The following is a 12,946-nucleotide window of genomic DNA, read 5'->3' as shown; positions in this document are numbered from 1 at the left end:
TAACAGTGTCTCAGCCAAATATATTTTAGAATCGCATGTGTAGAGTTGAATCACTGGTGTGGTGAGCCCACTTAATTCAAGCCCTTTGCCTCACAAATTGAGGCCCGGAGCAGTTTACTTTTCCTGGAGAAAAACAAGAATCATCAAGGGTTAGGACTTGAACTGGACACTCCTTGGTTCAATCATGAATCCCCCAATTGTGACATGGGAAGGTCCCTGAAGCTTTCTGAGCAGATTTAATTTTCTCATTTCTATAAAATAACTCTCCCTATCATTTTTGGTTTTAGCTGTGGACAAGTCCTGATGCCTAGTAGAAAACTTGAGAGTGCGACAGGGTGAAAGAGGAAGGCAGTCAAAGGGTGGACACCCCAAGAATAATGTTTCACGGCTGAGAAAGGAGGAATGTGCTCCATTCCCACGGGGAGCTCTCTTAGTATAATAAAATAGCGGGAGGAAATATCCTAAATCAACATCAGCTTGAGAATAGATACACAAGTTATGGCATAGCTGTGTTATGGCATGTTATTTAAATACTATTTCATACTATTTTAATACTATTTTATCATACTTAATGTTTTAAATGCTCATCATATTAATTTTCTAAACATTCACAATCAGAACATTTATATTAGTTATAGATAAAATTAAGCTGAAAAAAAATAAAAGAGAAAAGCAATTTATATGATAGCTATAGCATGTTGAAATTTATTAATTTTCCTTAAAATAATTAACTTATTTATATTCATAATGTTTTGTTATATTTTGGGGATTTCAAGCATCCCCAAAAGTGCAGAGTGACAATAAGGGGCTTAAACCCACCAGCCAGCATGATCAAATACAAATTTAAATATATGCCACATTTACTTCAGTTTTTAAAAAACTAGAAATAAGACAATGTAGATCTCTTTAAAGCTACAGAATATTTCTACAAAATCTCAACATTGACCTTTCCTCCCCAGAGGTAACTATAACACTGAACTTCATATGTATCATGTCCCTGAAGTGTTTCACATGAATAATGATATCCATAAAGATTCTATTTATGCTATATATATTACATGTTCATATTTGTTATACATGGCATCATATTTCATATTAATTCAGTAACTTTGTTTTTGGCTTAACACTGTTTCCTGTATTTATCAAGATTGATAAAAACAGGTCTGGTTCATTAATTTTAACATACATTCTCCCATCAATGGACATTTCGGCTTGTTATAATTTTTTTCCATAGTAGAATATTTATGGAGACACATTCACATGTAATAATTGTGTGAAAGCATGGAAAATACCCACCGAATTCCACAGAGTAGTAACCTCTTAGGAGAAGAATAAACAATAATAAAGACTTTTTCATGATGATATAAAGTTATTCCTGTATGAAGGCAAAGAAAGGCCTTTCTGTGTAATTTTGGATGTCTGAAACTCAGTAAAAAATAATTTAAAAAGAATTTATGTGAATGTGTAACATTTTATTATTTTGAAAAGATGCCTGAAGATAATATGGAAAATTTTCAGCATTCTGAAAAGTAGTTGCATGGCTATTTATTTTACCACCCACTTGTGCTGTTCTGATGTTTTAAAATATTTCATAGTTTTATTTTGGGAGTTTTCAGAGAAATACTGAAAAGATAGACTAGTGGATATGTCTCCAATCCCACAGTCCTCACAGTTAGGAGATAGGGATGAGATTTGAGTTCTCTAAGGATGAGATCTGGAACCAGATATGGGAAAATTGAGAAGTCAAACTCACACCAGCCCAGCCCCACTCATGACCAAAAAAATTGAAGAAAATCAGAGAATTGTAGATTATCTGTCTGGTTTTTGAAGGAGCTAATTCATGATCAGGTGGGGAAAGAATCCCTGGGATTTAGAAGACAGAGTAGGAGCCAGAAATGATGAAAGCTGACTGCAATTTGGATGAAAGAGGAAAAGTAAGTATATCAAAAAGAGGGTCAAAAATTGGTTTCAAATTTCACTTACAACTTAATCCTACTGGATTTTCTCTTACCTATTAGGTATCCCCCAGATAGATTGGTTAAAAAAAAAATCTGTTCAATATCTCACAGCAGTTACTGGGTCACTTCAGATTGCCTCGGAACCATCAACGAGTAGTTCGCCTTTCCTCTGGATATTGAGGTGCAAGGATGGGGAATCTGTCCCCAGGAAGGGCAGGTAGACCAAGTAAGGCAACTGGACTCCTAAGAAGGATCATTTCTGGAGACTTGGTCGGGTGTGCTGTTTCCTGAATAGAGCTATTGAGTAAGGTGGTCAAAACGCCACTGAGCCTATTTGCAGTCTCGGAGGCCTTTGGGCCTCAATTCCCAATTCTCCTCATTAGCCAAATGTGTACTATCATTTCTTACCCAAGGCAGTTCGAATCCTTAAAGAGCACAGATCATAGAAGAGAACTCCTAGATGACTGATATGACATTCTCCTCCTACATGTTTCCTCTCATCTCCAAGGAATCTCATTTTTGAATTCTTGAATCTGAACTTAAGGGAACTGGTGGGCTTCTCAGACCAATTCTCAGCTTTCTCTGATCAGAGATTATCACCAAAGAATTAGAGGACAGGAATAGTGTTTTGTGCCCACAAGAACAGAGACTCAGAAATGTATCATGGAATCATCTTCACCAAGTCACTCTTAAGAAAATTTTCTCTTTTCTTAAAGTCCCTTTATGAATGAGATTAGTACTACTGTAGAAAAGGGGCAGCAAAAAAACCAATTTACTAGTTACTTGGGCAGGCTTTTAGAGGTCATCTTAAAAATAGACACTAGAACCAGCACTCTTAACGGGATCACACACACACACACACACACACACACACACACACACTAACGTAAAGGAAACAGTTAATTGATTCCATTAACATTGGGAAAATCTGAGAATTATACAGGAACTCAGTACTATTATTGCAGCTTTTCTGTAAGTGTAAAGTAGTTTGATAAAAAGTTTTTAAAAAGAAAAATATCAAAGTCAAAGGTTTAAATTAAAGTATGGGACTACTAGTCATTAAAACAGCCAAAATGAAAAAGATGAAAATATTAGCTAGCAGAAATGTCTATTGTTTTCCAAACTACTTTGAAAAATTAATACTAAATAAATGTGACCATATGTATTCCCTGTGACCCATAAATTGCACTGCTAAATATACTCAACAAAAGTATGAACCATGAACCAAAAAAACATGAACAAGAATGTTCACTACAGAACTATTTATAAACTACCCCAGCTATAATCCAAATGTCCAAAAACAGTTGAATGAATTGTGCATACAAAGAAAATTATACAGCAATGACAGTAACTCCCACTAAATGGAACATAGATGGATCTTGTAAATATGTGGAGCAGAATGGGAACAAATGATAATATATGACATCAGGTACAAGGATGCATATAACTCTGTATAAATATACTTAAAAACATTGAATTTTACTCTTCAAAAAGGGTGAACTTTATGGTATGTAAATTATCTCAATAAACTGTTAAAATGCGTATGATTTCATAGATTACATTCTGGTAGTAGGAATCAAGACAATTAGTGATTTAAAGAAAGAATTAAAGGATAATTCTTGGGTACTGATAATCTATTTTGACCAGTGTTTGTGGTAGTCAATAGTTGTTTTTTTTTATCTTGTAAAACTTCATGGAGTTATACAGTTCTGTACATGATAAATGTAAACAACAACGTGTGTCATTAAGTTCAGAATCTCAAGAATTAATCATCCACAATTTTTGTAGGAGGATTCATTATGGACCATGTGTCAGGAAATAGTAGATCAAGAGACATGAAGTTTATATATATGATTTATAAACACAATTTAAAAGTTTTTATTTTTATTTTTCAATTAGAATTGACATTATTTTGTATTAGTTTCAGGTGTACAACATAGCGGTTAGACATTTATAATTTACAAAGTGATACCATTAGTCTAGTACCCACGTGGCACTATAGTTGTTACAATTATTATTGCCTATATTCCCTATGCTGCACTTTATGTTCCCATGACTATTTCATGACTACCAATTTATAATTCTTAATCTTTTCACATTTTTCACCCAGCTGCCTAACCTCCACTCCCATCTGGCAGTCACCAGCTTGTTCTCTGCATCTATGAGTCTGTTTTCATTTTGTTTGTTCATTTTGTTCCTCAGATTCCACATATAAGTGAAATCATATGGTATATGTCTGTCTTCTAACTTATTTAGCAAAATATCCTCTAGTTTTATCTACATTGTCACAAATGGTAAAATTTCATTTTATACAGCTGAGTAATATTCTAAAAGCTTTATCTAATAGGTAAACATCTATTAAACACACATTCCTATACCAAATAATATTTTTACCTTATATTCAATTTTAAAAACTGACATGCCATGGATTATTTTGGTTAGTAATTGCAGTCAGTTGGGAGTAAAAGAAACCTTCCTCCCACCACCACAACACACACACATACACACACATTGAAAACATAGTAACTTAATACATTAGGTGTTCATTTTTCTCAAGTAGCAAGTCTTAGATACTAAAAGTTATTCTCTTCAGTGTTGAACTATTATAAATCTTCTAAGGGATGATTGATGAATAAAGGATTTCTCATGGCCATTGCATAACTGATGTTTCTCCCACATACACGTTATTCAGAGGCCTTCTCACATTTTTAATTATCATTATTAGTACTTTTATTTTTTAAGGAAATAAAAAATGATGAGGCTCCACTTTCAAGGTCTGTATTCATACAGATAATCAAGATCAAGTCAGTTTTTGTCCTTCTGCTGCTCCAAGGTTTCTGTCCTTCCTGAGTTCTTCTTAGGACTTTCTCATATTCTTTTCACACCCAGTTTTTCTCTTCAGTTAGCATTTGCTTGTATGTCTTGAAGATTGAGAGTTCAATGCTGTTCCATATGAATATCATTAGAAATTTTATTCATTATGAGTTTTCTCATGACACCGGAGGTATAAGAGTTTACTGAAAGCATGCCCACAGACATTGCATTGATATGGTTTTTCTCCAGTATGTACTCTTTTGTGCACAGTAAGATTACACCTCACACTAAAGGTTTTCCCACATTGATTACACTCATAGGGTTTCTCTCCTGTGTGAGTTCTTATGTGTATTGTAAGAGATACATGCCTCCGAAAGGCTTTTCCACACTCGCTACACTTAAAAGGTTTCTTTTCTTTGGTGTGATTTTTCATATGTCTCCTATGAGATAAGAAACCACTGAAGACTTTCCCACATTCCTTACATTCATATTGTTTCATTCTTGTGTGTATTTTCTCGTGCAAAATGAGGAAAGATTTTACTCTGAAGGCTTTTCCACATTCATTACATGTAAAGGGTTTTTCTCCAGTGTGAATTCTCACATGTTCTTTAAGGCATGAGCGATCCCTAAAGGATTTCCCACAGTCACTGCACTTATAGGGTTTCTCTCCAGTATGAGTTTTCTTGTGCACAATAAGATTAGAGCTCATTCGAAAAGTTTTCCCACATTGGTCACACTTGTAGGGTTTCTCTCCAGTATGTATCCGCAGGTGTGTCTTAAGGGATGACTGACTACTTAGTACTTTTCCACAGTGGCTACATTCAATGGATTTCTCTCTAGTGTGAATTCCCTTATGTCTCGTAAGGTATGCAAAAATACTAAAAGTTTTCCCACAGTCATTACATGCATAGGGTTTCTCTCCAGTATGTATTATCTTGTGCATGGTAAGCCTAGATCTCCTAGTGAATGATTGGCTGCATTGATTACATTTGTAGGGTTTTTCTCTTAAATGAATTCCTTTATGTTGTGTGAGAAGTGAGCTATCTCTGAAGGTTTTTCCACAGTCATCGCATTCATAGGGCTTCTCCCCAGTATGAATTCTTTTGTGTCGTGTAAGGTAAGAACTTGAGCTGTATGCTTTCCCGCACTGATTACACTTAAAAGGTTTTTCTCCAGTGTGGGTTCTCATGTGCAACTTAACGGATGAGCGGCTTTGTAATAATTTGCCGCACTGACTACATTCAAAAGATTTCTCTCTAATGTGAGTTTTTTCATGTCTCTTAAGGTATAAGATTGAACTTAAAACTTTCCCACAGTCACTGCATTCATAGGATTTGTCTTTTGTATGTTGTCTCTTGTGTTCAGCTAAGTAAGAGCTCCTGATTAAGACATTTTCATCTTTTTTACATGCACGAGATTTTCTCCCAGGAAGTATTCTCTCATGTGGCTTAAGAAGTGAACGATCTCTGAGGGCTTTTCCAGAGTCAAGGCATTGATGAGGTTTCTCTCTAGGATGAATTCTCTTATTCTGAGTAATGCTAGATTTCTTGCTCAAGGCTTTAATAGTTTCATGCCCTTCGATGAGTTCATCTTCATGAGTTTGCTCCTGTTGATTAAAATGTGAGTTATGATCACAAGACACCATATTCAACATACTGAGAATCTCTCCCCACATAAATTCTAACATGTCTAACAAGCACTTTATTGGCATTAGAATTTGTTTAACATTTTCTTAGTGAATAAATAATTTCTGACTGCTTAAGTTTATCAGCTTAATCGAGTAAGCTGAATGCTATACTAGATGGCTCCATCGGGGTCTCTTCAGTAGTTTTAACATGTAATTGCTTTAGAGTGGATTATATTTTAAACATATAATATCTAATCTCCATTATGAAAATATTTACTTTGGGGATCCTCTGTAACCATTTTTGGTGCTTGGTTGTGAGTTTCTTTCCAAGTTAATAATATTTAGAAAACCTATTTTCTTTTGGTGAGACAAGTGTGAGTTAATTGCCTCGAATTACCCTCTAGTTCTTGTGCTCCTTTTCTATCACACGGAGTTCTGGCTTCTAATGTGCAGTTTAAGAAATTATTGCATGTGAATCTTACCTTCTTCTTGCCATTAAGTGTTTCTTTCTTCAAAAAATCTTGTTTATGTCGTAAATGTTTGGTTTTCAGGAGAATTATCCCATCTGAATAAATTGGGGGAAAGTAAGTTTTGGAAAAGACATGGTGAGAATATGTTGATAAAAGCAGTAAAGCTCACAAAACCTGTCTTTAACAAACGGGAAACATAACCTCAAAATGCTAGATTAGGAAATATGGGAAGATGATGATAAAAAAGTAAGGCCCATGTGGATTTCTTTTAAAATTTGACCCTAAACTTAGGAAGACAATGTGAAAGAAAAATGTATTCATAATCAAAAGAATGATACTTAATTGGTTTAGTATTTTATGTAATTTACTAAAAATGGTCCTATAATAATTGAAAATTATGTTGACAGGAAAGGGTTATTATTATATATGCAAAATAGGAAGAATTAGACAGTTATTCCAAATGTTAATATTAAAGAGCAAGACATATCTTTCAGAGCACAGAGAGTATGAAATGATAGGTAAAAAGTGCAAGACTGGGGAAAATTAAAACTACACGAGGAAGCTTACATCAAATAATTTCTGCTTTCTCCTTAAACTAAAAGGATATTTTTTAAATTTCCTGATTGACATTTCATAATGTAACTTCTCCTTACTCCAACCAAATCTGGTAGATGAAACATTCATATATGCCTGGTAGTCACCTGAATAAGTATCTTGGTGACTTCTCTCTACTGTCTCCATTTCATCTTCTCGCTCCATCTTGGCGATCAAAGCGGGTTTGCTGAATTGATGCCCTATAATAGAAAACAATACATGCGAGGACCATGCAGTGTACAGAAAAACTACCATCAAATTGCAACAACTTGGCCTTTTGAGGTTCTGAAGATCCACAAGTGTGACTTTAGGAGCAGCAAAAATGATTATAACAAATTTCTAATGAACAAAAGCAAAAGTAAAGCACTTGAGAGCTTGACTTCTAGAATGATAGAATGAGGACCCTGGTTAACTCATCCTCCCACTAAAACAACAAATGAGCATAATAACTAGAATCAAGTACTTCAGAACTCTACAGATTAACCAAAGCCACAGAATACATTGAAAATTGTCTATCTAAAAGAAATTCTGCACCTTGGTAAGAGAACATTTTAACTTGAAATTATTCTTAGCCCTTCTCCCCAACTCCACAGCATAGAAGCCAAAAATCAGCAGCCTTGCAGTCAGCAGAGGGGTTTGACCTTTTTAGGAGTGATGGCAAAAAAAAAGAGACCATCCCTAGGACACAGTATTTTTTTTCTCTAAACTTGCAGCTTCCTAGAAAATCTCTCTTCTCCGTGTGTTGTGCCTGTTTGATTTTACTCAGAAAAAAAGCTCTTTCCCCACCCCCAAGGTGTTACCAAAACAATAGTAACATGCCAGTAAGATACTTAAGGCTGTGATTTCACTAGGGGAAAACAAGAGACTAGCTGGGAATTTGAAAGAAAAACTAGGCAACAACAGAAAAAATTTAAAAGCTCCAGCAAGTTTGTGGGGCTCTAAAAGACTGTATGCATGAGTGAGGCTGTGCACATACGAGAAATATGTAGAAAATGATAAGTCCCAAGTCGCACTTAGTAAACTTTCAAGATCCAGTCCAAGCAGGAAGTAAAAGCTATCTTATAAGTTGCTTGAGGCTTAAGGGTGTGACTTCTCACATAGATCCCTTTGGCAAAGGGTGGAAGAGATATAGGGAAAGCATTAAAAAAAAATCTTTTAACCAATGATTGGCAGACTAAATTATAATGACCAATATATACCGCTAAGAAGCAAGGCTTAAAAATAAAAATAAGTACTTAAAATAGAAAACTAGCAGGAAACCGTGGCTGCATACTGCAGAGAATACAGAATTTATCTGTATTCACAAACAAATAAGTACCAACAAGAAAACAAATCTTGATGGCAGATGGATCCAGTACTAGAGTTGGTAAATTATCTAAATGCCCAGGTTTCAAGAACAACAACAAATGAGACATGCAAGTAAACAGGAAAATATACATCATATGGTAGGGAGAAGCAGCCAATGTCCCTTAAGGGGCCCAGATAAGTAAATGAGGTTTTAAAATTACCTATTATAGATATACTTAATAGACAAAGACAAAAAACTGGTCCCCTAAGATTAGTTTAATAAAAGAATGTTAATAAAAGAATGTCCACTCTGGCCACTTCTAGTCAACATTACTCTGAGGGCTCTAACCAGGGCAATTGGGCAAGGAAAAAATAAATAAAAGGCATTCAGTTTTGAAAGAAAAAAAAAAAACTATCTCTATTCACAGGTGTCATGTGCTTATAAATAGAAAATTTGAAGCAATTGAAAAACCTATTAGAACTAATAAATAAGTTCAACAAGGTTGCAAGATATAAGATCATACACAAAATATCAATTGTATTTCTATACACTAGCAATGAACATAGTGAAAATAAAATCCAGAAAACAATTTCATCGACAATAGCAGCAAAAAGAAAATACTTAGGAATGAATTTAACAAAAGACATATAACTTAGACACTGAGAACTATAAAACATTGTTGACAGAATTTAAAGACCTCAATAAATGGCAAGACATCCTATGTTCATAGATTAGACTAGTGGTAAACAGAAGGTGGCGGGGAGGGGAGAGAGAAGAGGCAGATGGAGTAAAAGGGGTCAAATATGTGGTAACAGAAAGAAATCTAACTATGGGCGGTGACCACACAGTGCAATGTACATATATGCCTTACTGTTGAATTGTACCCCTGAAACTTACTGGATTTCATTAACCAATGTCACCATAATAAAAATACAACTATAACTAACTAACTAACTAACTAAATATACAAAGAAAGAAAGAAAGAAGAAAGAAAGAAAGAAAGAAAGAAAGAAAAGAAAGAAAGGGAAGAAAAGGAAGAAAGGAAGAAAGGAAGAAAGAAGGAAAGGAAAGAAAGGAAGAAAGAATGAAAGGAAAGAAAGAAAGAAAGAAAAGGAAAGAAAGAAAAGAAAGAAAGAAAGAAAGAAAGAAAGAAAGAAAGAAAGAAAGAAAGAGAGAAGAAAGAAGAAAGAAAGAAGCTGAAGAAAGCAGAAAAAGGAAAGAAAGAAAGAAAGAAAAGAAGAAAGGAAAGAAAGAGAAAGAAAGAAAGAAAGAAAGAAAGAAAGAAGAAAGAAAGAAAGGAAAGAAAGAAAGAAAGAAAGAAAGAAAGAAAGAAAGAAAGAAAGAAAGAAAGAAAGAAAGAAGAAAGAAAGAAGAAAGAAAGAAAGAAAGAAAGAAAAGAAAGAAAGAAAGAAAGAAAGAAAAGAAAGAAAAGTCCACCTGGATTCTTTGCAGAAATTGACAAGCTAACTCTAAAATTCATATAAAAATGCAAGGGATCCAGAATAGTCAAAACAATCTTAAAAGGAGAAACAAAGTTGGAGATATCATACTCCCAATTTCAAAACTTACTATAAAGCTACAGTAATTGACAGCATGGTACTGGCTTTAGAATAAACACATTAACCACTGAAATAAAGTTGGACTTTATCAAAATTAAAAACTTTTCTGATGCAAATGAAACCATCAGGAAAGTGAAAAGACAATACACAGAATGAGAGAAAATATTTGCTAATGTATCTGACAAGGGATTCATATCCCAAATATATAAAAAACACTCACAAGTCAATAAAAAAAATCCAAATTTTAAATGGGCAAAGGGCTTAAATGTACATTTCTTCAAAGAAGAAATACAAGTGACCAATAAACATTAAACTATACTCGACATCATTAGTTATGAGGAAAACACAAATCAAAACCATGATGAGATAGCATTTTGCAACCACTAGGATAGCTATAATCAGAGACAGATAATAATAAGTGCTGGTAACAATGTGGAGACTTTGGAACCTTTATACACTGCTAATGGGAATATAAATTGATACAGCCGGTTTAGAAAACAGTTGGACAGTTCTTCAAAATGTTAAGCATAGAGTTACCAAATGACCGAGCAATTCCACACCTAGGCAGATACCCAATATAAGTGAAAACATATCCACACAACTGTCTTACCCTCAAAAACATTGTGCATGAACATTTGTAGAAGCATTATTCATAATAGCACAAGTGTCAAAAATCCAATGGCCATCAACTGATGAATGGTAAAATGTGGTATATCTATATACAAGGGAACATTATTCAGCAATAAACAGAAAATAAATATTGATAAATGCTGTACCATGAATTAACCTTGAAAATATTATGCAAAGTGAAAAGGGCCAGTCGAAAAAACTGCATGTGCTATGATTCATTAATATGAAATTCTCATTCCAGGCAAATCTACAGATGTAGAAAGTAGATTAGTTGTTGCCAGTGGCTATAGGCAGGGAAGGCTGAAATGTCCTGAAGGCAGGGCAATGAAAATGTGCCAGAATTAGATAGTGGTGATGGTTGCACAACTGTGAATATACTAAAAAAATTCTTTTGAGCACATTAAATGAGTAAATTGTGGTATGTAAATTATTTCTAAATACAGCTTATTTTCTTATAAGTAAAAAGCTAAAAAACTGCAAGAAACCTATAGTCTATCCCACGGGTGATAGGGGTTCACTCATGCTAGAAATAAGACAAATGAAGGGATTGTGCACATTCTTACCCAGTGAAGCCAAGTTTCTATAGTTCTCCAGCATCACATCTCTGTACAATTTTCTCTGAGATGAATTCAGCAGTGCCCACTCCTCCTGGGTGAAGTCCATGCTCACATCCTCAAAGGTTATTGAGTTCTAAAATATCAACACATTCTGTCTTAACTATCAACCAACCCCACCAATGTTCTCAGGGAGAGGATCACGGGTGACAGCACTGGGAACAAAAGACCTGTTTCATAGCAATTTCAAAATTCTGAGGACTCGCTTCATTTAATCCAGGGCCCAGTTCTCAGAATCCTTCCTTTTCTATTCATGCTCACTCCTTAAGTAATCTCACCTAGTCTCAAGAATTTAAGGCATCTCTAACACATGATGAAATATATCTCTCCACTCATAGCCTGAGAGCTTTTACAGTCTTACTCTCCTTTATCAGCATGGGCAGACACCGACCTGAACACATTGCAAAGCAGGAAACACTTGCTCCATGAAAAAATCATTTCCCACAGAGTGACCCTGTATTTTTTGAGGCTAAGACAGTCTTATATCCTTCTTCTACTTTCTCTAATAGCACCCAGCAGGAAGGATGCCTGAAAAAAAATCATAAATGGTAGGGTAGTGGGAGAATTTTGTTAGAAGTCCATGAATTACCATTGGAAGGCTCGAGATGCAGGTTGGGTTGTGAGGCGCGAGTACTGGGAGGAGATGCATTCACCCGAGGATAGAAATGTATTTTAGGAGAAAAAATATTCTTGGATCACCTGCAACCCAGAGGGGAAGTTTCTTACCTCTGTGATCCTCTCATGGGCACAGGCAGGATCTAGAATAGGCAGAGCCAGAGAAGAGAGTGACGTGAAGGTCTAGGCACATCCAAAATTACAACACCCACAAGCCTAGAGATTGCCCCACATCAACTGCATCACACATACACATGAACATAAAGCATATTAGTGAGAGCGACCTGTCCCACCCAGAGTCAGAAAATAGGGTGCCTTGCTGCCCATAAGAAGTGGGTGTATAGTCTAATTTTCTTAGGCAAAGAAATTGAAATTTCTAAAGGTAGAGTGTTATCTTTCCCAAGTTTATAAAACAAATGGATAGGATAAATTTCCCATCCCCTAAATTTCCTTGCCCCCCACCATGCACATATGCTTGTCCTCCAAAGTCCCAAAGGGCATTGATCAGTCATGAGCAAACTTCATCCATCTCCTCTCATTGCAGTCCCTCCTTCGCAGTCCTCGGTGGCTGCTCAGCTCCCTTCCTTTGTGGCGACTCTAAAGTGGAGAGACAACTCATTTCTGGTGAAAGGCATCCATCCTAGAAACTTACCAAATTTAGTGGGCAGATGTGTGGCTGCCATTTTGCAAGTCTGTGAGTTAATATGCCCAGTCAGTAACCAGGAGAACCAGGATGCTCCTCCTTTTTTTGCTTCTGTGGACCACTTCAGGCAGGGC

General features: G+C 35.4%; 2 protein-coding genes across 2 annotated transcripts; both read right to left on the bottom strand.

The window, feature by feature from the left end:
• Positions 1-114: 114 nt before the first annotated feature.
• Positions 115-6,114, bottom strand: LOC120606065 (zinc finger protein 430-like; the record flags this gene model as incomplete). The annotated part of the gene is made up of 2 exons (XM_039867188.1): positions 115-123; positions 5,374-6,114. Coding segments are annotated over 2 exons (750 nt in total), but the record flags the coding sequence as incomplete, so codon positions are not given.
• Positions 6,115-7,071: 957 nt separating this feature from the next.
• LOC120606064 (zinc finger protein 557-like) lies at positions 7,072-12,946 on the bottom strand. Its single transcript, XM_039867187.1, has 5 exons — positions 12,822-12,946; positions 12,281-12,312; positions 11,504-11,630; positions 7,571-7,663; positions 7,072-7,079 (listed from the first exon to the last, which is right to left on the bottom strand). Exons 1-5 carry the CDS (start codon positions 12,850-12,852, stop codon positions 7,072-7,074), a joined length of 291 nt encoding a protein of 96 aa, XP_039723121.1. The 5' UTR covers positions 12,853-12,946.

This window comes from Pteropus medius, unplaced genomic scaffold (genome assembly GCF_902729225.1).
Source record: "Pteropus medius unplaced genomic scaffold, Ma_sr-lr_union100, whole genome shotgun sequence".
Classification (NCBI taxonomy): domain Eukaryota; kingdom Metazoa; phylum Chordata; class Mammalia; order Chiroptera; family Pteropodidae; genus Pteropus; species Pteropus medius.
This window is presented reverse-complemented; position numbering and strand designations above follow the sequence as displayed.

Coding starts and splice junctions, on each gene's coding strand:
- LOC120606064 (XM_039867187.1), bottom strand. CDS start 12,852: ATGGCAGCCACACATCTGCCCACTAAATTTG. Junction 12,313..12,821: donor ACATCTGCCCACTAAATTTG/GTAAGTTTCTAG, acceptor TGCCTATTCTAG/ATCCTGCCTGTGCCCATGAG. Junction 11,631..12,280: donor CCCATGAGAGGATCACAGAG/GTAAGAAACTTC, acceptor TTGATATTTTAG/AACTCAATAACCTTTGAGGA.